General features: G+C 35.9%; 1 protein-coding gene and 1 long non-coding RNA gene across 16 annotated transcripts in view; one reads left to right on the top strand and one right to left on the bottom strand.

Annotated features, from left to right (window-relative positions):
• PEX5L (peroxisomal biogenesis factor 5 like) overlaps nt 1–23,245 on the bottom strand; it is a 353,835-nt gene that overhangs the window by 194,888 nt on the left and 135,702 nt on the right. For 9 of the 15 annotated variants that reach the window (XM_024989943.2, XM_005201648.5, XM_024989950.2 and 6 more), the window contains 2 exons: nt 12,394–12,498; nt 2,212–2,323 (listed from right to left, as the gene is read on the bottom strand). In XM_024989943.2, the coding sequence (XP_024845711.1) occupies nt 2,212–2,323; nt 12,394–12,498 (217 nt within the window). The remainder of the gene's footprint in view (nt 1–2,211; nt 2,324–12,393; nt 12,499–23,245) is intronic. The other 6 variants (XM_059885023.1, XM_059885022.1, XM_005201647.5 and 3 more) reach the window with 1 other exon arrangement.
• LOC112447548 (uncharacterized) lies at nt 12,492–15,118 on the top strand. The gene is made up of 2 exons (XR_003035749.2): nt 12,492–12,603; nt 14,762–15,118. It is a non-coding gene; the product is annotated as an uncharacterized lncRNA (long non-coding RNA).

Raw genomic sequence — 23,245 nt, 5'->3', positions numbered from 1 at the left:
TCCAGTGTTCTTGCCTGGAGAATTCCATGGACTGTAAAGTCCATGGGGTAGCAAAGAGTTGGACATGACTGAGCGACTTTCACTAATAAAGAGAGGAAATTTGGACACAGAGACTGCATGCATACTGGGGGACATGCACATACATCATGTGAAGGTTAGAGTTATGCTGCCACAAACTGAAGAGCTACCAGAAGCCAGGAGAGAGGCCTAGAGCAGATCCTTCCCAAGCACCTTCAGAGGGAGCATGGTCCTGATGACACTTCCTCTAGAATTGTGAGACAACAAATCTCTGTTTAATCCACTCATTTTGTGGTATTTTGTCATTGGGGGTCCTAAGAAACTGGTACAGAAGGTAATACTAAAGGTACTGGGATCGCAAGAAGTTACACATGCTTTTGATTTTTTCCCTCCAGTATCTCACGGGTCTCTCTGTTATATGTCAGAAAAATCAAGGTGAAAGGCAGCTTTTGAGTTGGAAATTATGTTGCTCTCTCTGGTGAGTCCTTCCTTTGGGACTTAGTTCTTTCATCATGGGGAGATGCAGAGGGTACTGGAATCAAGATCTGAGAATTATGCTTTGTAGCTTTTTCCTAGAACAGCAGGAATTTCTCCATGTATCGATTCTCATGGACTTTCTTGCAATTAGAGACACAGGCTCCTCTGTATTTTTCTGGGGGTTAGCTCAGTTTTGGGGCGGTGAACGCCAGTTTCATAGAAAAGAAGGATTAAGCTGATCTGACAGGATCTGAACTTGTCCTGCCTAAAATGTACCAGGCATAATTTTATTTGCTTGACTAGTCAAAGTGATAGTTGAATTTAGAAAATGATTGCTTTGCTGTGATATAGAGAAAGTTACTGCATCTGTAAAGGGAGGTGTTGGTGTTCTGTTTTCACCTGATACCTCACAGTGATGGTAACATCTGTTAGAGCTTACATGGTGTTAGCACTTACATAGATTGCTTCATTTAATCTTCCCAAGTAACCTATGAGATATAGATCTTACTATTATTAGACAGACGAGGAAACAGACTTAGTTATGCAACTTGCCCAAGGACAGGAGCTGCTAAGTGGCAGAGCTCGGGGGGAAATCACAAAGTTTAACTCCAGAGACTGTAGGCTACACTCCCACATCAAGTTCCGCTGTCTTGTTTTAGTTACTCTTATTGTTGTAATTTTTAGCATTTCTTAAAAACCACAATTTCCTTCATCTGTGATTTTCCTCACTTACTTAAAAGTATAATAAAACTATGCCAGGAAGCAGCCAGCTGAGGACATGACGGGGAAATGAAACTTTAAACAAGACAGTCTGTAATTATGTTCTCCTTTCCCCTTTAAATTCTCTCCTGTAATCCAACATAACCTTTCTTCTTTGATTCTGTACATCATTCTTTCATCCTTATTTGAACAACATGCCTTTGAATGTGAATGATGATTGAATGAAATCAATGCAGAAAGGTTGCCACTGAACCAGAAGGTGAAAAGCAGTTTTTGAGTCAAATTTGTTGTGGCCTCAAAGTAAGCAGAACTTAGGTGACTTAGTTTTCGCATCTGTGAGAACTGTTAAGTGCAGAGGATGCTAGAGAGGGTGTGATTGATACACTGGTATCCTGTATTCACTCATTGGATGACTACTTATTAGTCCCTATACAGATAGTTTAGTTTGAATACATTTAATTCCAGAACAATGTTCAAATAAATTCTTGTAAGAAGGTAATTCTTGGTTACTTCTTACAAGTAACCCATTTATATGACAACAAATGAAATTCTCTCAATAATATACCAGGTCTCTAGGACATTTTAATTGTCATTTCAATCCACTTGAAAGGGATGTCTATATTTTTATTTTATTAGACTTTCTCATATATAATATTTCCATCCAGAACTTGAAAAAACCTTACTCTGAAAGAAACACTTTTGTTTTAAAGATTTCCTATATGATGTGACTTGAGATGCCATGATGTAAATATGAAAATTGGCACTGAAAAATGATTCATTGCTAACAGTGGTACTCTAATGTTCAGCAAAAGTGGTTGGATAATATCCATTGGCGTTTCTTAAATAAACAAAAGTGATGAACTGGTTTATGTTGAAATAAAGTTTCATCTGGTTGCAAACATTATTCTCCACTTAAAATGCATTGTGGAAAGAAATGTGCATTTTTCTACTGTGAAAATTAACTACTTGAGGATAAGTTAAAAGTGAAAGAATTACCGGCTGTGTTGGACGTTACTGGCCTTGCTATTGCCTCCGATTTGGTTTCACAGAGAAAGTCATCGATGGAGGGGCTCAGGAGGGGTCTGCTTTCTTGCTGTTCATTCACCAGCTGAGAACAAATGAACACAGATGTCAAAGGGCTTTGTCAAAGTCCAGAATCAGATGAATTAAAATGCAGCCTTGCAACAAAATAGGAATAGCAAGCCTACCAAAAAATCAATCAATAAATAATGGGTAGGGGCAAGAAAGGAAAAAAAATAAAGTCAAGGAATGGGGAATAAGCCTTTTAGCACTGTCATATTTTTGATGCAGCAAACTTCTCAAGCTTTTTTTCTCCTCCTAGAATGGTTTCAGAATTATTCTCTAATTTCACTATGTAGAATATGACACCTATGGAATCATAGTTCCTGAGGGCCAACCTCACTTTTCACTTGGCCAAAAAGCTCTCACTGAGACCTGGAACAATGGTTTCAGACCTTGAGGTGACACATTCTGGTTAGGACTGGTCCGTCAGTGCTGTAAGAGCACACACACACGTGTATGGAATAAATGCTCTTTTTCTCCCTCTCTTAAAAAGCTCAAATCACCTAAAGATACACAACCTCCCTTACATTTCCTTGGAATTCTTTCATGCAAGTATTTTGAGAAAGTAGAAAATATTGCTATGTTAACTTGATATATATATCAAATATATATATATATTTGTGAAAATCTGCATGTAAAGTAGATTTCTGTCAATTCAATTCAATTGGCTTATTCTCTAATTTAAGAAATCTTTCAGTTTGGTATTTATTAGGTCTCATTATCAGTGGCAGCCAACTATTTACTCCCAATTATTCTGCACTTCTTTGAATCCAAACATTCTTAAGTTCTGTTTCTATGGTTAAGGGAAAAATTACACCTAAGATACACAAGTGGTTAGGCCCTAAATGAACTGTCCTAGTTTTCTGGGAGTTTCTATCTTGGCCTTTCTTAAAATGGGCATAGTCATCTAGTTTTCTACTTGTTATAAGAAAAAGATGTGCCAAAAAATCTCTAGATTTTTGAAATGCTTATTTGCAAGGCTGTATTTTAGGAGACACATAAAGTAACAAATGAACTGTTTTGAAGTATTGCCAAATCAAAATATGTTCTATGACTCACTTTCACTTCATTATTTCTCTGGCAGTGTTAGTGGTATTATAGCTTAGAGCTTATGGACAATGACAAGAGACTTAGATAATGGTAAATATGGGAAGAAAAATGCAATTCTATCATTGGAGAAGGAGGAATATGGAAACATTTAGTGATTATTTGGGGATGAAAACCAAGAGGCACCTTTAGTAATTTTACACATTCATGCTATTAGCCTAGATAAATCTCAGATCTTCACTGCAGTCTAAATTTTGACAGAGTGTTGGCAATTTAATTTTCATACATATTAATTTGTACATTTTATCCAGGGCTAAGAATTAATGCTCATTTTCTTTTGGTGTTAAAGTTACAGAGATAGAAAAATTTTTAATTATTATAAGTTTTAATATTACTGTGTATGTGATGGGTTAGTTACTAAATCATGTCCAACTCTCTTACAACCCCATGGACTGTAGCCTGTCGGGCTCCCCTGTCCATGGAATTCTCCAGGGAAGAATACTAGAGTGGCTTGCCATTTCCTCCTCCAGGGGATGTGTATAAAGACTTAACAGATTTCTATCAATTATCTGAGGTCTGTGTTGATAGTAACCTTTCTGGGGAATGCTCCTTTAATCCATGAATGAAACTCCTGAGCTTCTTTGCATTTTGTCTTCTGAATTTGAACATTCTTAGATGTCACCCATCCTATTTAAATGATTTTTTTTTTTTTAATGTTGAGGGACTATGGGTCTTCTATGTTTCTGGGATAAAATATATTCAGTTCAGTTCAGTCGCTCAGTCGTGTCCGACTCTTTGCGACCCCATGAATCGCAGCACGCCAGGCCTCCCTGTCTTTTTGTAAACGCCATGGTTTATGCCAGCTCTTCTGAAAGTATGATTAGTTTTCCAGGATCTGTTTTTCATTTATAAGTGGTTCATGTAAAAGCTGTGTTAACACAGTTTCTTAAAGAACCATATATTAAGGTATGTTTCTTGGTAGAACTTGCCCTTTTAACTCTATGTACTTAGTGTCATGAACCCATCTAGTAGGACATCACCATAGTGATGTGGTTCTGATGTTGCAACAATGCCTGCCTCTGGGCTGTGCCATTCTCATGGCTGTCGAGTGACAGCTGGATTCTGCTGTGCTATACACATCATGGAAGATGAAGGTCACCATCAAATATGACCCTGTGCTATACTCGTAGAATTACTTGTAACAGGCTTACATTTATTATGTTGTGCATTCTGATCACTAGGTCTTATTGACCTAGGTCAAAGTGAAAACGTGCAAAAACTCAATACAACTTTGACCTTAAAATATGTATAAATATGTATTGTGATGTCATAATTCTGTCAGCCATTATTTCTCTGAAGAAGTCTGATTTTGTTGATAGATAACTAAGAAAATTTATTCTCTTAGTCATGGTTTTGAGAAATATCAATTATTATGTAAAGATATATAGGTTTACATTTGCACAAAACCGTCCTTATACTTTTTTTTTTTTACTTTGGATACAATTAAATTCCTTTGTAAATAAAAGGACTATTTCCAAATCACAGTTTTGTGAGTAGACATGTGGAATTTAGACCTAGGTTATCTATAGTTTCCGAAGACTACGGTATTAGATTTCTGTAGATACTTTTAATTATAAACACTGAAAAATTACAGTCTAAATTTGATAAAAGTATTCTAGAAAGTAAGACCTTTCCACATAAATATCTAAATGGAAAAATAAAGGAAAGGAAAATTAATTGAAAGACCTGTATTTTTAGGCATCTGCTTTATCAGAAGTAATAGTATTTTATTTATTTACTGAATCTCTCTTCTTGTTCAAACTTCACGCTTATTGTCTAGAAAAAGAACTTCTAGCACTCAGATTTTTTTAGCATAGGAAGAACACCAAAGAGAAGGTTGTTCGGAGAGACCCTAGACAGCTCAAGACTAAAGAGTGGCTTTTCCTTGTAAGGTGTTTTTCATACCTACTGTCTTATTTGTGACCATTTCACCCCTGCATTGGAGTTGTTACATCTGTCCCATTCTCATAATTGAGCTCTTCCCGTGACTTCCTTCCATAGATACATATCAAAGAGGAAACTTCACATGACTTTCTGAGTCTGCTTTTCAAGCTAGAGAACAGTTTAGCTGTCAGGAAATGCTGAGCTTAGAGTAGAGGATTGAGGCAGGGCTCAGGGGTGAAGAAGATGAAGGGCCCAATTTCAGATCTCATGGAAAGGTAATTTGGGAGCTGAAAGTTTTTTGGTTCTGATTGAGATATGGAAGATGAAACAGGAGATATCATGAAAAACACCTTTTCTTATAAGTTCTGAGGTCAGAGGCTATGTCTCTCATATTTATATCCTTCCCAACTTTGAATAGAATGTCTTTATATAAAAGGGGCTCAATCAATGGCTACCAAATAAAAATCTCTCTTAAAAAGTCCTATTCTGAACTGTATCTTCAGTTGGATGAATTTTAAAATCATTATTTTATCCATATTTAGCCCCATTTTCTTTTTATTTGTATAGATAAGAATGACTTTTCACATACTCCTCTCCTGATTTTCAAAAAAATGTATGGCTTTCCTGTGGTGACTTGAGAGTAAGCTAACCTTTTAGGTCCTAGAGGAATATTGTAAATGAATTGAACCCCCCAAATAGTTCCCCTAAGCTTTGCTTCCAAATAGTATACCATTTATTCTGTCTCTATTCATTGGTAGGATATAGGTTATTGACTTTCTCTTAGAATTACTTCCTTGTGTTTGAAAATACTTTATGAACTTACCTCATTTCATCCTTTTGGCACAGAGTATATTGAAGTATAAAATAATAAAAGGTGAGTCAAAAGGGTTCAAGTTTTCTTTTTTAAAAACTGAGTTGGAGTAATTCAATTTGGGTTCAATCAGATCAAAACTGAGTTAAAATTACTCACTTCATTAGTCGCTAAAGACCTTTGTCTCAAATTTACATTTAAAATTTTCCTTTATTATCCTTCTTTGTCCTCTTTTCAGTATTTAGATTACTTCAAAGGCCTTTCTAATGGTGACAGAATCTTATTTCTCTTTAAGAACCCCAGTCTATTGACACATTGTCTGGTAACCTTTTTCAGTGTTAAGCAGTGAGTGCATTTTTACAGCATCTCCATGTTCCCACACTTTACATAGTTTTATAACCTTGGTTCTATCTGTTTTCCTCCCTCTATACTATAGTCTCTTCAAAGTTAGAGACCTTATCCAATTAATTTTTTTGTCTCATTTAGAAATTTAATAAATGTTGGCTGATTTTATACAGCCCAACTGAATGGCGACTTGTACAAAAGAACGATCGCATAGGCTTTCTCAATTTTGTACTGGGCTTGATCAACTCAGAGAGAGGCCAGTGGTCCTCAGAAATGTTTACTAAATTCCTGGCAAATTTTAAGCCACAAATCTGAGTCCATTTTTCTCCACTGTCACATCACTAAAATGCATGGAAACCTAGAAGTAGATAAAGGAACATTTCCAAATGCGAGGCTTCTACCAGTAAGTCTAAAATGCAGAGTGAATTCTTAATGAGAAAAACTGAAATAAAGGCATGGACCTGCCTCATTGCATCTTTGGAAGCAGGACATGGACCAATGCAAATGTGAAGCTGGTGACACTTCAAGAAATAACACCACTACCTCACTCAGGATTTTAAGTCAGAGATATAAATTTGGAGATTTTGAGGGAAAACTCTTACATGATCAATGGATATGGAAACAAAAGGAAAAAAGACAGGTGAGAACTTGCCTGTAGGAGCTTGTTGTCACTTAGTATTCAAAAGCCTATTGAACTTTTACACCTTCCTTGTAATCATAGGTTGTAAATGACATTCAGTCAAATGCCTTCAACTTACTTATGACTCAGTCAGACCAGCTGATGTGACTAATAGTAGCCACTCAGGACCAAACTGGTTCTTATTTTATATCAATACTGTGTTCAGTGTTGAGCAAAATGCAAACAATATTACCCAGCTTTAATGAATTATTGTCTGTTTTAAAACTTTGTCTAAAAATGCATTTGCCTTAGTTCAACTTGAATTTCCTTAATATAAATGTTAAAAATTAAATTATTAAATTAAAATTAAATTATTATCTGCTCTAAGGAGTATTTTGTTTTTAAATGCTGCCTGCTACTTAAGCTCCATTGCATTAAACATAGCTTATTTTGTGACTTAGGTCTAAGTTTATTTATCTTTAAATAATATATTGCTTAGGTGTTTCATTAAAAAATATAGAGCTAAAGTTTGTGATAGCTTATGTTACTAAGAACTAACTCCAAATTCAAATATATTTTAGGTGACAAAACAAGATCTGTAAAGGATTCATTTTTTATAATTTTACACTTTAGATTGATAATCTTAATCTCTTGTTTTAAAGTAAAATATTGTTTTTTTAAAACATTTTAGTACTTAAAGAATAATTTTAAGTTAAAACATCGAAGCTAATAAAGAACAGTTAACAAATATCTCATATTTATAATGTTGATTAAAAATTTGTAAAAATACACCAGTCTTTTTAACCTTATTTAAATAATAGAAAAAATTAAGATTGTTTTGTTTTTATATAAATAATAACACAAATATGTTTTCAATAGATACATCTTTATACATTTTGAAAATTCCTTTATTATTTGTACTCTCTTGATTAAAAGTATATGTCATTTGTTAAGTAGATTTTGTTCATAATTTTGTAATTAAATTGTGTATGACTTTAATTAGTCCTATCCAAGATTAGAAATGTGTGCAAAGCCCATCAAAATAGTCTCCATATTAAAACTAAATTGACTCAATCCATTGAAAAGACAAAACAACTAAATCATTACTATGTACCCTGTAAGTATTCAGCCTTTGAAGGCTTTGTGACAGTAACTCTGCCACCTGATGGAATTGATTTATGAGCTAATAGTACTAATGGCCCTGCCCCATCTCTTGTTCTATAATGGGTCCCAGTGGAATCTGCCTGTAAAGGATAGTCATGTGATAATTTTCAACTCTTTGACTTGCTCTAAATGCCAACCAAATATTTTCCTGCCAGGATAGTTGCTGCTGCTGCTGCTGCTAAGTCGCTTCAGTCATGTCCGACTCTGTGCGACCCCATAGACAGAAGCCCACCAGGCTCCCCCGCCGCTGGGATTCTCCAGGCAAGAACACTGGAGTGGGTTGCCATTTCCTTCTGCAATGCATGAAAGTGAAAAGTGAAAAGGAAGTCGCTCAGTCGTGTCCGACTCTTAGTGACCCCATGGACTGCAGCCTACCAGGCTCCTCCATCCATGGGATTTTCCAGGCAAGAGTACTGGAGTGGGGTGCCATTGCCTTCTCCGGCCAGGATAGTTAGAGCCTTGTAAAATGTGAATCTATTCATGGGGAAATGAACAATTACTGTTTATAACTTGGGTAATACTACTATCAAAGCAGGACAGAGAATATAATTAAAGAAACTGTTTCAAGTTAGTGATAGAAAATCCAAACAAGGCTGTATTTAGCAATCTTGCATTTTTCCAATTAAGGACATTATTCTATCTTTATTAGACACAAAATTAAATCAATATTGAAATGGGGACAGATAGGAAAACAAAGGCTGAGTTAAAAAAAAAATTCCCTTGACCCAAAGAGGTCTGTAACACATAGTTTTGAGACACAGCAGAAGATGAATTGGCTGTACCTTGCTAACAAAAGTATTCAATACCAGGGCAGGTGGTTAAAATGAAAATTTTGAAGGTTCCTAATGAGAGAAAAGTATTCCCTAAAGCCATTTCATTCTCATAAAGAAGAATAAAAATTTTTCTATGATATACTCAATCTTCTGGTACATAGTTTTCCCATCTAGACTGAAACTGGATTTATTTATTCTATTCAATGGAAATATAATGAGAGCCTGGTAATTTAAAATTTTCTAGTAGCCAATTTAAAAACAGTAAAAACAAACAGGTGAAATAATTTTAATAACATTTTATTTACTCCTGTATATCCAAAATATTATCATGTCAACATGTAATCAATGTAAAAATTATTCATGTGATGTGCTTAGTTGCTCCGTCATCTCTGACTCTTTGCAACCCCATGGACTATAGCCTGCCAGGCACCTCTGTCCATGGGTTGCCATGCCTTCCTCCAGGGGATCTTCCCAACCCAGGGATTGAACCCAGGTCTCCTGTATTGCAAGTGGATTCTTTACCATCTGAGCCATCAGGGAAGCCTTAATATGACAGTTTACATTATTTTTCTTTGGACTAAATCCTCAAAATCTGGTGTGTATTTTATACTTACAGCATATTTCAATTCAGGTTATCCACAACCATGTGTGGGCTAGTGGCTACTGTATTGAATAGCACAAGTCTTTATTTCCTGAACTTTATTTCCTCCAAGAATTGATGATTCACATATTTTTTTCCTTCAAACCTCTCATCAATACACATTTGTTTCCATATTGTTTGATTTAAAGTGTTAGTCTAGGACAGAAGGAACTTAAGCTTCTATGAAGAGCTTGACATATTGTTTGCCAAGAATTACTAATAAAATGAAACAAAAAGAGCAATTCTCAGGGGTCAGACAATTTCTGAGTTCAGGTCACCTGGCCAACTCTTCTGTTTTGTTCAATTTGTTCAGTGTACTATAGATGACTTGACTGGAATATGCTTGGCTAAATCTCTCTAAAAGTAATCCTAAGAATCACATAATACAAAAATGCTTCAATATAAACTACACTTACCAATCTGTGGAATGAACAATTACTAAACTAGTTAGGCACTCAGTGTTTCAAAGACTCATTCTGTATTTGATCAATTATGATTGTCCTGAAGACATTATTGAGACAGCAGCACTTAGCTCCTGACATTTCTGAAATCTGTGAATGAGCACCAGTGATGAAGATGAGTCAGTGTGTCCCGCAGTATGCAGCACTATGTCATAGGAGTTCTACAGGAGACACGGGACAGACATGTGTCAAGACACTAACACATTCACACAAGATAACGAGTAAGAATGTGGTATGGTACACAGATTGGATGCTGTGGTTGCCATGAGAAGTACTCACTTTTTCAGATCATTCTGCTGCTTTTTGGCTTGTGCATGCCACTGGTGCATAGCAGGGAAGAAGCCACTTGTGTGTGGTGGAAAAAGTATATCAACTAATAAAACCACATTTGACTGGGAAATAATTGTATCACAGCTATCACAGGATTAATTTCACAAAATTATCAACACAATAGGTGCATTACATTTTATGAATCAGAACTCTTCATTTGCTGATTCATAAATTAGCCAGTATGCAACAAGAATATGATGCATCAAAGAAAGCATTAGATCATCTTCATGCAGTAAAATTGTAACTATTACTTCAAAAACAGTTAATGCAACATTAGACAGGGATTAAAGAGGAACTTGGTACACACAAATATTCTGAATATGAGAAAATGGTAATAATCGCAGTTTCTTTTCTGATTAAAAAAAAAAATCCAAATTCTTATTTTGCATTAAATTTAGTTTAGGTTATTAAGGTAATTTTGGACATTTGAAAAGGATTATTGGGCACTAGAGCCTGTGCTAAATTCTGATGTCCTGAAATGATTTGTTGCAGCACAATTACGCCAACTGCAAATTTGGATAGGTCTTATCTACTGGTGAATATGGTTCTACCATTAGCCAAGAATTCCAAGTAGTTCTCACCTCCCATAGCATTTACCTGAGGAACTGTGGACTGTATATTTTGGACATGGATTCTACAAAGGGCAGGAAATCAATGTAAAACTGTACATGTTTTACCATGTAAACTAACTAAAGAATGGAGGCCTTGATAAATATCAAGCAAATATCTTTCCAATGATTACTTGTGTCATTGGCAAGAAGCATCTCTTCTTTTGGATAAAACAAAACAAAAACTAAAAAAAAAAAACTCACAACATAAGATTATCCCAAAGTCCTGGGAATCGTCAATAACTTTTATTATTCCATTTTGATGTAATATGTTATAATTTTCATTACTTACAACATAGTGTTTAGAATAAAATAAAACCACACATGTTGGCAGCAGCTGGGGATGTGATCTGATGCTCTTCTAAAAATAAGTTGCCATAATTTAGCTTTTGATATAAATGCCTTTCATGAGGAATTTAAATGGACATTTTTCTAAATTGAGATATGTTCATATAATTGGAACTGAATCACTGCACTTACTATTGCATTATGGAAAAAAAAAGAAATGTTTAATATAACAATCTAATCTAAATTATAAGATAAATGCAAGTAAAAATATTTTGCATTTAAGAATTTAAAACTGATAGTTCCACAGAGTGGTGATGAGTATATTATACATATGTATGTGGATTTTACAGGGTGTTTCAAAAGTCCCTGAGGACATACAGGATTCACTCTCGGCATGTCTTTGCATACAAATGTAAACCTTTTTCTATACTTGTTATAATAAATGCTGAAAATGGCCCTCATGTGCTTTTAATAGAGATGATATTTTTGTTGCCAAGGTCACCAAATAGAAGAGGGATCACAAATGCCATTTTCTGCATGGGGACTCAGGGACTTCTGGCTCATTCCTGTAAATTACTCATCCACATAAATATGTATAGACATATATGTAGTATGCATAGTCACAACATAAATATATTTAACATTTAAGAAAATTTAGATATTCTACTGGTAAACTGACATATGTATGCAATAAAGTTGTATTTATCCACAGGAATTTTTTTTTGGTTGTTGTTGTTCAAATGTACCATTATCTTAATTGTACTTTCCCAAAGTTGTTAACAAGACTCCTTTGTAAAGAAGCAACATGTTTTACTTGCACATACATTTTCTTTTCTTAACTAAAGTTGAGTAATGAAAATTAATATCCACGAATATGTAACTAAATGATGGAATTTTCATTTAAGTAATTTTGGTTTTCGTTTTACACTGTATAATTGTTTCATTGAAACTATGTTTTTTAAAAATTGGATCGAGTTAATGTTTTTTTTTTTCTAGTTAAAAATCACAATATCTGATATATTAACATATGTCAGCTTCCTACAGGAACCCTAAGGGTCTGCCCACCTGTGATGTCATAGTAAGGAGGGGCTTTTCTTCAGCAGACTCCTCCCTCGGTATCTCCTTCATCACCATGGCAACAGCCTTATCTGCCGCCCTAGAGCCTTTTCCCTATAACAGTGAAATCAACAATGACTTGTGTCAGGAGAAATCTTTAACTTATTATTTATCACAAGATATTCTAATGTTTAAGAGCAATCCAACATAAATGAAGAGGTAGGCTGCTGCAAGTGAATCTTGAGGCTTTTGGCTGAGGAGAAAACACATGAAATCTGAAAAAAGATTATCTGTGAACTTTTTAGTTAACTACTTTTTCACCTTTACAGCTGACATATTATATTTAATTTTAACATAGTATTTTATATGTATAATATATTTTAAGGCAATTTACATGACGACAATTTTTTTAGCATTGATTTTAAAACACTATGGATTGCCTGTTATGTTCATTTAAAATTATTCCTGTATAATTTCTAAGTGTTTTAAATGACAGTAAGGAGTCTAGGATAGGGATTAGGATCAGGGTCTCACTCCCACAGAGGAATTTTGCTGGGTGGTCTCTGGTGTCTGTCACTTTTGATTGGATTGGGCACAAAAAATAAATGTGTCATAAAACCTCTAAAAATTGTTCAGCAGCCTAAAGTCACAGAAATTCACCCAGCTTGTTTATTTTGGGGAGGTACTATGGAAAAAAATGCAACTCTCAATGTTCTTGAGATAAAAAAATGTTAATAGAATTTTAGAAATGTCTTTTAATTGGAGAATCTCATAAATTCACATGTAAATAAAGGATGATTAATAATAGAGGCACTGATATACTGATATGTACAATTTTTTGGTCTCACACAAACATAATTATGGACTGTAAGGGGTATGCTGGCTTTCTATGGTTTTAGTTTACTATGTTTTTGAGGGTACATAGGGCATAATAGAAAAAAACAAACAGAAAACAAAATATCACCTTCCCAACCCAATTAGCAACATCTCATACTATGTAAAAATTAAATCATCTTTAAGCACTTTAAAAACAAAAACTTCCACTGTCCTTGGTCTGTGGGCAGAGCCTCCCTGGAGAAAACAACCTTATACTAGGTACAATGTGACTATCTGTGTTGCAAATTTATGTAAAATACAGATGCAGCATACAGAGATACCATAGGCCAGGAAACAAAAATGGACATATGAGGGTCCGTTGTCTGAAAGGAAGTTAAGAGCTAGGGTCAATATTAACTCCAAAGATTAATAAATCTTGATAGTCTCTATGCAACTAAAAAGGATAGACTTACATTATTATCTTTGGTTTGCACAGGGCTTTAAGTATTTAGAAGGTAGGTTGACTCTAGGAAGCAGAATATCCATTTTTTCAAGCGTTGCCTTTCTAAAATGTAATGAGCGGCAGTTTTTATTTATGAGAACCAAGAAAAACTTTGTCTAGTTACTACATTTAAAACTGTGTGAATCTCTTTACTATGCTGAAAGCTTGTTTCTTTGGTTTGTTAACTTAAGAACTAGCATTATTGAACAATAATGTGTTATTTCTACAATATAATATCAACTATTAGAGATTTTATTGAGCAGATATAACAGCAGTAATTTTCTTAAGTGTTCTGAAAAGTTTATATGGCTACAATGCTTAGATTAATTGAATTCTGGAAGAATAAAGGGAAACAGTGGTTAACTGTATAACAAATCGGCGTACGTAACGATCCCAGGTGTTTCCTTTAGTAAAGCACTGTCAACTTCCTAATATACATACAGTTCTGAATTCTGGAAAATGATCCATGGCACTGCTAAGCTATTTGACATGTTTTCAACATGTAAAAATTACTTGGATAAAACATTATATACAATAAGATCAGTATGTCTTTATAAGCTACACTCATTTACAAACTTTATATAGTTTAACATATTTTTGCAGCGTATTTTTTCAAAAGAGCAAAATCATTTGTGAAGAATTTTTTCCATGCTCCAAGAAGTATAATAATATAGCAATAAACAAAGTGGCATGCTTATATTAAATTCCTAATATATTTTAAAAACATATCTAATGTTACAAGTTATAATTGAAAAAATAATAATTCAGATTCTTTCCTTGGGCTAAGAAATAAAATCAATTGATAAGCATCTCAAAAAATTTCAGGTCGGTATTTCAATATACTATTTATTTGAAATGCTACCAATCCGTAAACAATGTATAGGTATTTTTCACATGTGCAACTATAATAGCTAGAATTAGCAACGGACATGCCATTTCACTAAAACAAAACCAAACCAAAACAAAAATTAGTCCTTTCATGCTGAACTCTAGAACAAAGCAGTGGTCAGCTAGAAAGGATATATAATAAACACATGCGGTGCTTTTTATTTCTTGCAGAAAAACCCACCAAAGCCAGGGTCAGGTCACTTTTTTGAAGACAGTGCCACTTTTTCTTCAAGGTTACACCTACTACCTGAAAAAAGTCATGACACCCAGGTTAGTGCCTGCTAGCAACTTTGTTTCCTTTACAGCCTCTTGGCTTTTGAGTTATTACCGGATGAACTTCACTGTTTCAGAAGTGTGGTACAGCTCCAGAACAGAGTGGGAAGGTTGGCCACGTGACATGTCCACAGTTCAGACAGAGCGTCTAAAACCACTGCCAAGTCATGTGAACGCACTTACATGTCAAAGCAAGATCCCCCTAGGTCATATTGCCACTTAAAAATTAAAATCAAGATTTTATCTTAAAATCAAGCTGTGTTATTTCTGACTTGTCCATTTATCTTGTGGGATAATGCTTCTAGAATTCAGAATCTGGTAGGTAACTGAGTTGGCAATTCATGAAACTATACAACTTGGCTTATCAGCAGCTCTGTAGGACTAACAGTAATACAACCGCACACGTTTTACTTTTCTTTTTTAAATTCAGTGACTTAAAACATTGTAAGAAAGAAATACACATAGTTATTCATACTTCAAGTTCAATTTTTTAAATATAACTACACCAAAAGATCAATATTAATCTATTATTTGAAACAACATGAGGACAGCAAAAAGGAAATATATACTGACTATACACTCAAGCATATAAATGGGTTTAGATTACATTAAGCCAGTATGCTTGTACATCATTCTAGCCACAACAGAAAGGAACAGTGAAACTTTGTAAGTTGATTATCACATCATGACACCCTCCAGAAATTATATCAGCCCATTTCTTTTCAAATAGTACTTCAAAATCACCTTTTTCCACTTGCTCATTTAATCTCTTGAGATATTTTTGACTGGAAAACAGTATCAGCATAAAGGGAAATGTCTTTCATTTTGCGTGATTTGCTAGAGAAAATTCTTTGATTTTTTAAAGTTTCTTTATCATTTTGTTTGTTCACAAATGAAATATATAAAATAGTAGCTTTTCTAAGAAATAATAATTCTTGAGAATAATCTTTTAATTTCTATTAGAACACCAGGCATAAATGAATGAAACACAGGGAGTACAGTAATGACACTAACGTTTATTATGAAAACTCAATTTTGTCCCACTTCTATTTTTTTAATATAGAATGTAAGAAACAGAGTAGATGGGATTCTCCAGGCAAGAATACTGGAGTTGGGTGCCATTCCCTTCTCCATGGGAACTTCTGACCCAGAGACGGAACCCAGGTCTCCTGCATTGCAGGAGGATTCTGTTACTATCTGAGGCACCAGGGAAGCCCTAGAAAACACCGGAAGTCACAGAATCTTAGGCTGGGTATCAGGCTGTGAAGGTATCAGGTATCCTCAGATGAGGTGCTGGCTCCAGGTCTGTCTTGCAGAGAAGGGATCTAACCTCTTTGGAGAAGCTACTGTGTGCTGAGCATGCTGCTGGGTGTTTTGCATGTTTTTATTGATTTGATCTCATGAGAACTCTGTGGGCTAGATGATATTATTGTCTTTGCTAGACAGTTGTGGGCTTTGAGGCTCAGAGACAGTACAGTGTGATTTAGCCAAGGCCTCAGAGCTAATCCAGGATGGGAACCCAGACCCACCTCCCAGCCTGTGTGCTTCCTCGTCTACCACTCTGCTCTCTCTCCATCTGGCTTTGTGAGGTGGAAATGGTCAGTAAGAATTAGCCACCCACAACTTCACTCATGAGCACATTTCTAAAAAAATGTGTTTGTTTCAACTATTTCACAGAAAACCAACCTAAACATCTCACGTATACACACTTCTTTCTGTTCTGTAGATCTTAATAGAGATTTATAAGTTTTAGCATCTCTCTAATTCTTTTTAAATGCTAACTCAATGCCACTAAATACCATGTTTACTAGAATTATCCTGAGATCTATTTTGGACACATGAAATAAAGTAATTTCAGAGTGACTCAGTACATCATCAGCAATTTTGTAGTTGCTGCTACTATGGAATTTGTAACTTAAACCATTTTTATCATTGTTTTAAGGATAAACTACAATCAGGTTTACAAGTATGAATGCATTGAATATATTTTCCTCATACATAACATATATATAAGCAAATACCTGCCATTTGGGTCATTTTAGCACAACTGTTTGAAATGAACTGATATTCAGTATTGCATATGTTGAAAAATTATATATCTCATAAGCTCCAGACCCTGGACTTACATGCACAAACTGGTCACAAAAAGGCTAATTTCTGATGGCTATTCTTGTTGCTTATATGCAGAGCCAGGATAACCTTTTTTACTTGAGAAGGTAAATGTCATGGAAAGTGTCATGCTCTCTTCAAACTTCTCTTTCAACACAGGAAAATGTCAGAGCAATATTCCTTGAATGGTGGCGATCTCTGCCTACCACATTATGTCCTTTCCTAGTTGTGTGTTCCTGTGGATTTCCTCCAACATAGAGTAGGGCTTAAACCATTCTATTACAGTAACATTTAACTCATTCCCTTCTTCCCCCGTCAACAAAATTTTTTGTAAATTTTAAAATTTACAAGTAGAACTAAATCTGAACATACTGGTCAATCGTTGTTTCTAAACATCCTGAAGGAAGCACAGATCTGGATGTAAATAATTGGGAAGCACGGATAGAATTCTCTCTTTTCTTAATTAGTGACTCATATGTGGAATTCACAAATCATAATGAATTCACCACTGGTTCCATGATTTGTTTATAGCTGGAAATACTTTGATTATTGATTCTTTATTAAGGGTAGTCAAGTTGCAGTAAAGAAATTGATGCCTTTAGTTAAAATAATGTCACATGGCATTTAAAAGAAGGACATTTAGTTGATTCTCCATATCTTTCTTACTATCTTTTTTGTTTTCACTGTAGCATTGTTTTTTTCCAGATGACTCTCCAAACCATCACCTTTTCCATGAAGTCTTCTGGTGTGAATGAGGACTGATTCTAATTACATTCTATGATATAACTCCCATGGGGCTCCCCTGGTGGCTCAGTTGCTAAAGACTCTGCCTGCCAGGCAGGAGACCCCGGTTCAATCCCTGGGTTGGGAAGATCCCTTGGAGAGGGAATGGCAAACCACTCCAGCATTCTTGCTTGGTAAATCAAGAAGTTACCAATACCATGCACAGAGGAGCCTGATGGACTACAGTTCATGGGGTTGCAAGAGTCAGACACAACTTAGCAACTAAACCACTACCATATAACTCCTATATCTTCAGTTTGTGTTATTTGGTACTTTTTGCTGTATGTGGTATATGTGTATGTGGTGATGGGAGAGCCATGGACAACAATCTCTTTAATTCTAAACCTCCACACATGAAAGTCCCTGGGATTTTAAGCTCTCTGCATGCACACTCATTGTCCTTGGCCTGAATGATTGCTGTAGGGGGATCTTCATGACTTCTATAGGTCCTCAAACTTTTGCTTTAATGGGACCTTTTTTCCATAAAAAATGTAGAAGGTTGTATTTTATGACTAAGCTGTATCAAGAAAAACATAATCCAGACCAGATTTGTTATTAATATTACAAATTCCTTATTATAATAGTCATTTGAGGGATTCTGATTTTTAAGACTGATACAATGAAAGCATTTTCATGGGTCCTGAGGAGTATCTTGGGCCTTCTGAATTGTGTTCACTGTGCCTAGTATGCCAGTTGACCCTGGGTTACTGTCTTCTCAACAGCCAGGGTGCTATCCCTGGAGCTGCTCTCTGTCCCACCTCTGGGTGGCCCATTTTGGCAGTGACTGCTTCCACCACCCCCTCAGCACTTCCATCACAGCTGTTCCTGCCCTAACAGGTCCCTAACCACCACTCTCGCTCTTACTATTCTTATTAGCATTCAAAGAATCTCCCCTAAAAGCAGTCAAAAATCATAATGGGTGCCCAATCAGTAGCTCTCATCTTGTAGTTCTTAAAACACACTCAGAAAACTTGGAACATTTAGTCCTGAAGCAGAACACACTGGCGTGTAAAACTGATGGTGACTCTTAAACTGTTGTCTCTCCCCAGAAAATTAGGCCTCAGCACTTTAGTCTCTCCTGCCTCAGAGTGTCTTCTTGACCATCCAAGAGTACTTTTGAGGAAGCGAGTCAGTATCTCTTTTTTAAAAAAACAAATCAGCCTTCAGTGACCAGAGTCACCAATTGATTCCAAAACACTCCTTATCATTTTTTCTAATTACACTTAGAAAAGGGACCTGGGTCTCTTGAGGAACAGAATTGCCCCATACCCAAAATTTCTGAGTTGTACATGCAGATTAAGCTTCTCCTGGGCACCTTGCTATATAATCCTTCATTGAGAAAAAAGGTTCTGTGACTGTTTTATCAATGGAACTACCTTGTGTGAGCAAAGGTTGTGCTTGTTTCTTCTGAACTACTTGCATTATTTGGTATAGTGATAAGAGACTCAAGTTTACTCAGTATATACAAGTAACTATTAAAAACCTGTGCAAATTATTTAAGGTATTGAAATCACATAATATGGCCAAATTTGACAGAAGGTGATTTTGAATTACATAAAAAGTCTGAATTAGACATTTAAAGAAATTAAATAGTTTCAAGTATCTAAATAAAAATTCATTAAAATTAATAAAGTGTTGCCAAGTAAAGATGCTTAAAATTGGCTCTGAAGGACAGATAAGACTTCCTTCTAATTAATAAGATCCATTTGCTCACAATTTACCATTTGTTTGTTCTCTGGAGAAGATTAAACATTCCCCATCTCACTCCCACCTTACCCCCAGGCTTATTTACTCTGCTTAGCAAGCTTTCTTGACAAAAGGTCAAAGTCACAACACTTAGTTCCCCTATCATCTATAACAGTTCTCAATTAGTGAAGTTTTATTATTAGGCTTACTCTGATTAATGTTGCTCTAAATTATTTGGAACCTATTTCACCTTAATATTGAGCATATTTTTAAGCAAAATGACTGAAAACATAAAATCCTAAAGATTACTTTGTTATTTTTTTTCTTTTCAAATACAAGCACTCCAGACTTGTATCTGATGTGCACAAATGGATGGATGTCCAACACTTAAGAGAAAGTAAGGTGTTATGAGAATCATACATCACCAGCATGGATAATTGCTTAAACTCTGTTGAATCAGTGATGTTTTAGGGCATAGGGGGAGGTGAGAAAAGGTCTATTCCTGGAAGGGGTTAGGGAAGAGGTATTCAGGTCTGGTTTCTAAGTGTTTGTAGTTAGCCAAGGTGATGTCCTATACAAGATAGTAGAATGTGGAAGACTAGTGGGAAGGAAACTCGGCAGGAACCATGTACAAAACACTGATTTATCATTTCTGTCTTTCCCATTTATTCCTGATTGGAAAGTTTTCCAAAGGAAATATAATGAATAAGAATCCCTGTAGGTAAATATGTGGTTAAGACCATGAAACAGTTCCCTTGAACTGATTACCCATGAAACTCTTTTTCTTTTCAGTGATTAGATGCATCCCCCAACTTCTTGGGCTTTCCTGGTGGCTCAACAGTAAAGTATATGCCTGCAGTGAAGGAGATAAAGGAGATGAGAGTTTGATCCCTGGGTCAGGAAGATCTCCTGGAAGAGGAAATGGCAACCCACTCCAGGATTCTTGCCAGGGAAATCCTATGGACAGAGGAGGCTGGCGAGCTATAGTTCATGGGGTCACAAAGAGCTGGACACAATTGAGCACATACACACATCCTAACTTCTTGCCCCTAGTAAGTAAAATCTATTTATTGTGGCTCAGACAGTAAAGAATCTGCCTGCAATGCAGAAGATGTGGGTTTAATCCCCGGGTTGGGAAGATCCCCTGGTGAAGAGAATGGCTACCCACTCAAGTATCCTTGCCTGGAGAATCGCATGGACAAAGGAGCCTGGCAGGCTACAGTCCATCAGGTTGCAAAGAGGTGGACAGGACTGAGTGACTAACACTTTCACTTCTTTTTTTTTTTTCCAAGTCAAAAGAAGGAATTCCATTCCTCTACCAAATTGGAAGCCTTTAAATGTTGACTGCTGTTATCTTAGAGCATAGAAATTGAATCCCACCTCCTTTAAAAATAGATGTAATTACCATATGGTAATGTATTATTACCAAAGTTTTGAATTTGAGAAAGCAAATTTATGCAGATGTCATGAGGTAGAATTGTACTTTGTCCATTTTATTTCTAGAGAAGGACTTGTAACTAGTGAACTTGAATTCCCCTTTATGAATATTTCAGGCAAATTCTATTACTAATTTATGAATAAGAGCTGTGGACTTGGAATCCGACTATTCAGTAGCCTTCTTTGTAGCTTTAATCATTTTCTGGCAGGTGCAAGTGTTTTACTAGTTTGTTCTCCAGTCACCAAATGCCCCAGTTTTGTTGATATAACTTAGGAAAACTAAATTACAGAAACTAGGTTAAATTCACAAGCTACTAGCCAAAAAGTTCTGAGCTAAGGTACTCCATCTACCTGACTTACCTGAAACAGCTCTAAGAGACAAGCTGAGGCTTTCACCATTTCTGTTCTAATATTATGGATCAGACTGTAGTGTCTCTGCTTATCTTGATAGTCCTCTGGGGGTCATACGCAATATCTGAGTTGGCTCCTCCCTAATGCCTTCTGGTTCCTTAAAAGGATTAACAGTCTTTCTTATTCTCTGGAGAGGAGCTAGGGAAAGTATGAAGAGACCTTGGAGTGGGGAACCCCAGTCACTGAGTGGCCATGAGATTGACAGTGTATAGAGCCAGTTAAGCATCCATGGTCAATGGAAGGGAACGAAGGATGGCCATGTGGCATGTTGGCAACAATACTGGGACTGGAGTCAGAAGACAGAAGTTTCAAACCTCAGCTCTGCCTTTTATAAATTATTCTCTCTAAGGCTTCATTTTGCCTTCTGAAAGTAGGATAGAAATCCTACCTAGCTACTTCATAAATTTGTGAGAATTAAATGAGAGTATGTATGAAAGCACTTCCACAATGCCTGGCAATGGTAGGTACTTGATAAATATTAGTCATGTATAGATATGAGAGTTGGACTATAAAGAAAGCTGAGCACCAAATTGATGCTTTTGAACTGTGGTGTTGGAGAAGACTCTTGAGAGTCCCTTGGACTGCAAGGAGATTCAACCAGTCAATCCGAAAGGAAATCAGTCCTGAATATTCACTGGAAGAACTGATGCTGAAGCTGAAACTCCAATACTTTGGCTACCTGATGGGAAGAACTGACTCATTTGAAAAGACCCTGATGCTGGGAAAGATTGAAGTTGGGAGGAGAAGGGGATGACAGAGGATGAGATGGCTGGATGGCATCACCGATGCGATGGACATGAGTTTGAGTAAGCTCCGGGAGTTGGTGATGGACAGGGAAGCCTGGTGTGCTGCAGCCCATGGGGTCGTAAAGAGTTGGACACGACTGAGTGACTGAACTGGACTGAACTGTGACTGCTGAGTTCATGGACTCTGTGGTCTAAGTGTCCTTATGAAGTAGGTAGCAAAAGATACAACATTGTGTTTGTGAGATTCATCCATGGAGTAAGTAGCAATAGTTATTACATTCCCTCCTCTGTATAGTGTTTCATTATCTGAATATACCGCAATTTATATATTCAACTGTTGATGGACATTTGGGTTGTTTGTAGTTTTTGGTTATTAGAGACAACACTGGAATGAACTTGAGTTCAGATGCTATAAGGAACAAAAGAAGGGCAGTAGGTATGAAAGTAGTAAAGGTATTTCAGTAACAGCAACAGAGGCAGAGAATAATCACAGAATGGATAAGAGACCAGGGTTGGGACAACCCACATCAAAAAGGACTAATAAGGCACAGAAATCAAGGATCCAATGCAAGACTGGGATGCTGAATCTAGCCACCAGGGATAATGAGAAACCAGTTTTTAAAGGGTTGAGATTATAATTGTTATGGTCTGAATTATGTCCCTCCAAAATTCATACACTGAAGGCCTAACTCCCTAGAAGCTCTGAATGTTACAGTATTTGGAGTCAAGATCTTTATTAAAGTGGTAATTAAGTTAAAATGGAATATTGATGTTAGGGTAGGTCCTAATCCAATATGATTGGTATTCTTATAAGAAGAAATTAGGACACAGAAGGAAGGTTATATGGAGACACCGGGAAAAGACAGTCATCTATAAGCCAAGAAAACTGCAGAAGAAACCAATCCTTCTCTCACCTTAATCTCAGAATTCTAGTCTTCAGAACTGTGAGCAAATAACTTTCTGTTGTTTAAGCCACCCAGCCTGTGGCACTTTGTTATGGATTCCTAGTAAACTATTACAATAATGAAACAACTCCCTGTCATTACAAAGTAATCTTACTTTTGTATCTGAGTAAACTGTTTAAAAATATCCAAAGACAATTCAATTACAAGTTTATTTTATTTTAAGCCTTCTCAGTTAATTTCTTTTGTGATTTCTAATCTGATCAAAAGGACTTCTTAGATATGGGAAACTAGAAATGCTCAACCCA

This window comes from Bos taurus, chromosome 1 (assembly GCF_002263795.3).
Source record: "Bos taurus isolate L1 Dominette 01449 registration number 42190680 breed Hereford chromosome 1, ARS-UCD2.0, whole genome shotgun sequence".
Taxonomy (NCBI): domain Eukaryota; kingdom Metazoa; phylum Chordata; class Mammalia; order Artiodactyla; family Bovidae; genus Bos; species Bos taurus.
Note: the sequence above shows the minus strand (reverse complement) of the source record. Positions and strands in the feature narration are given on the sequence as shown.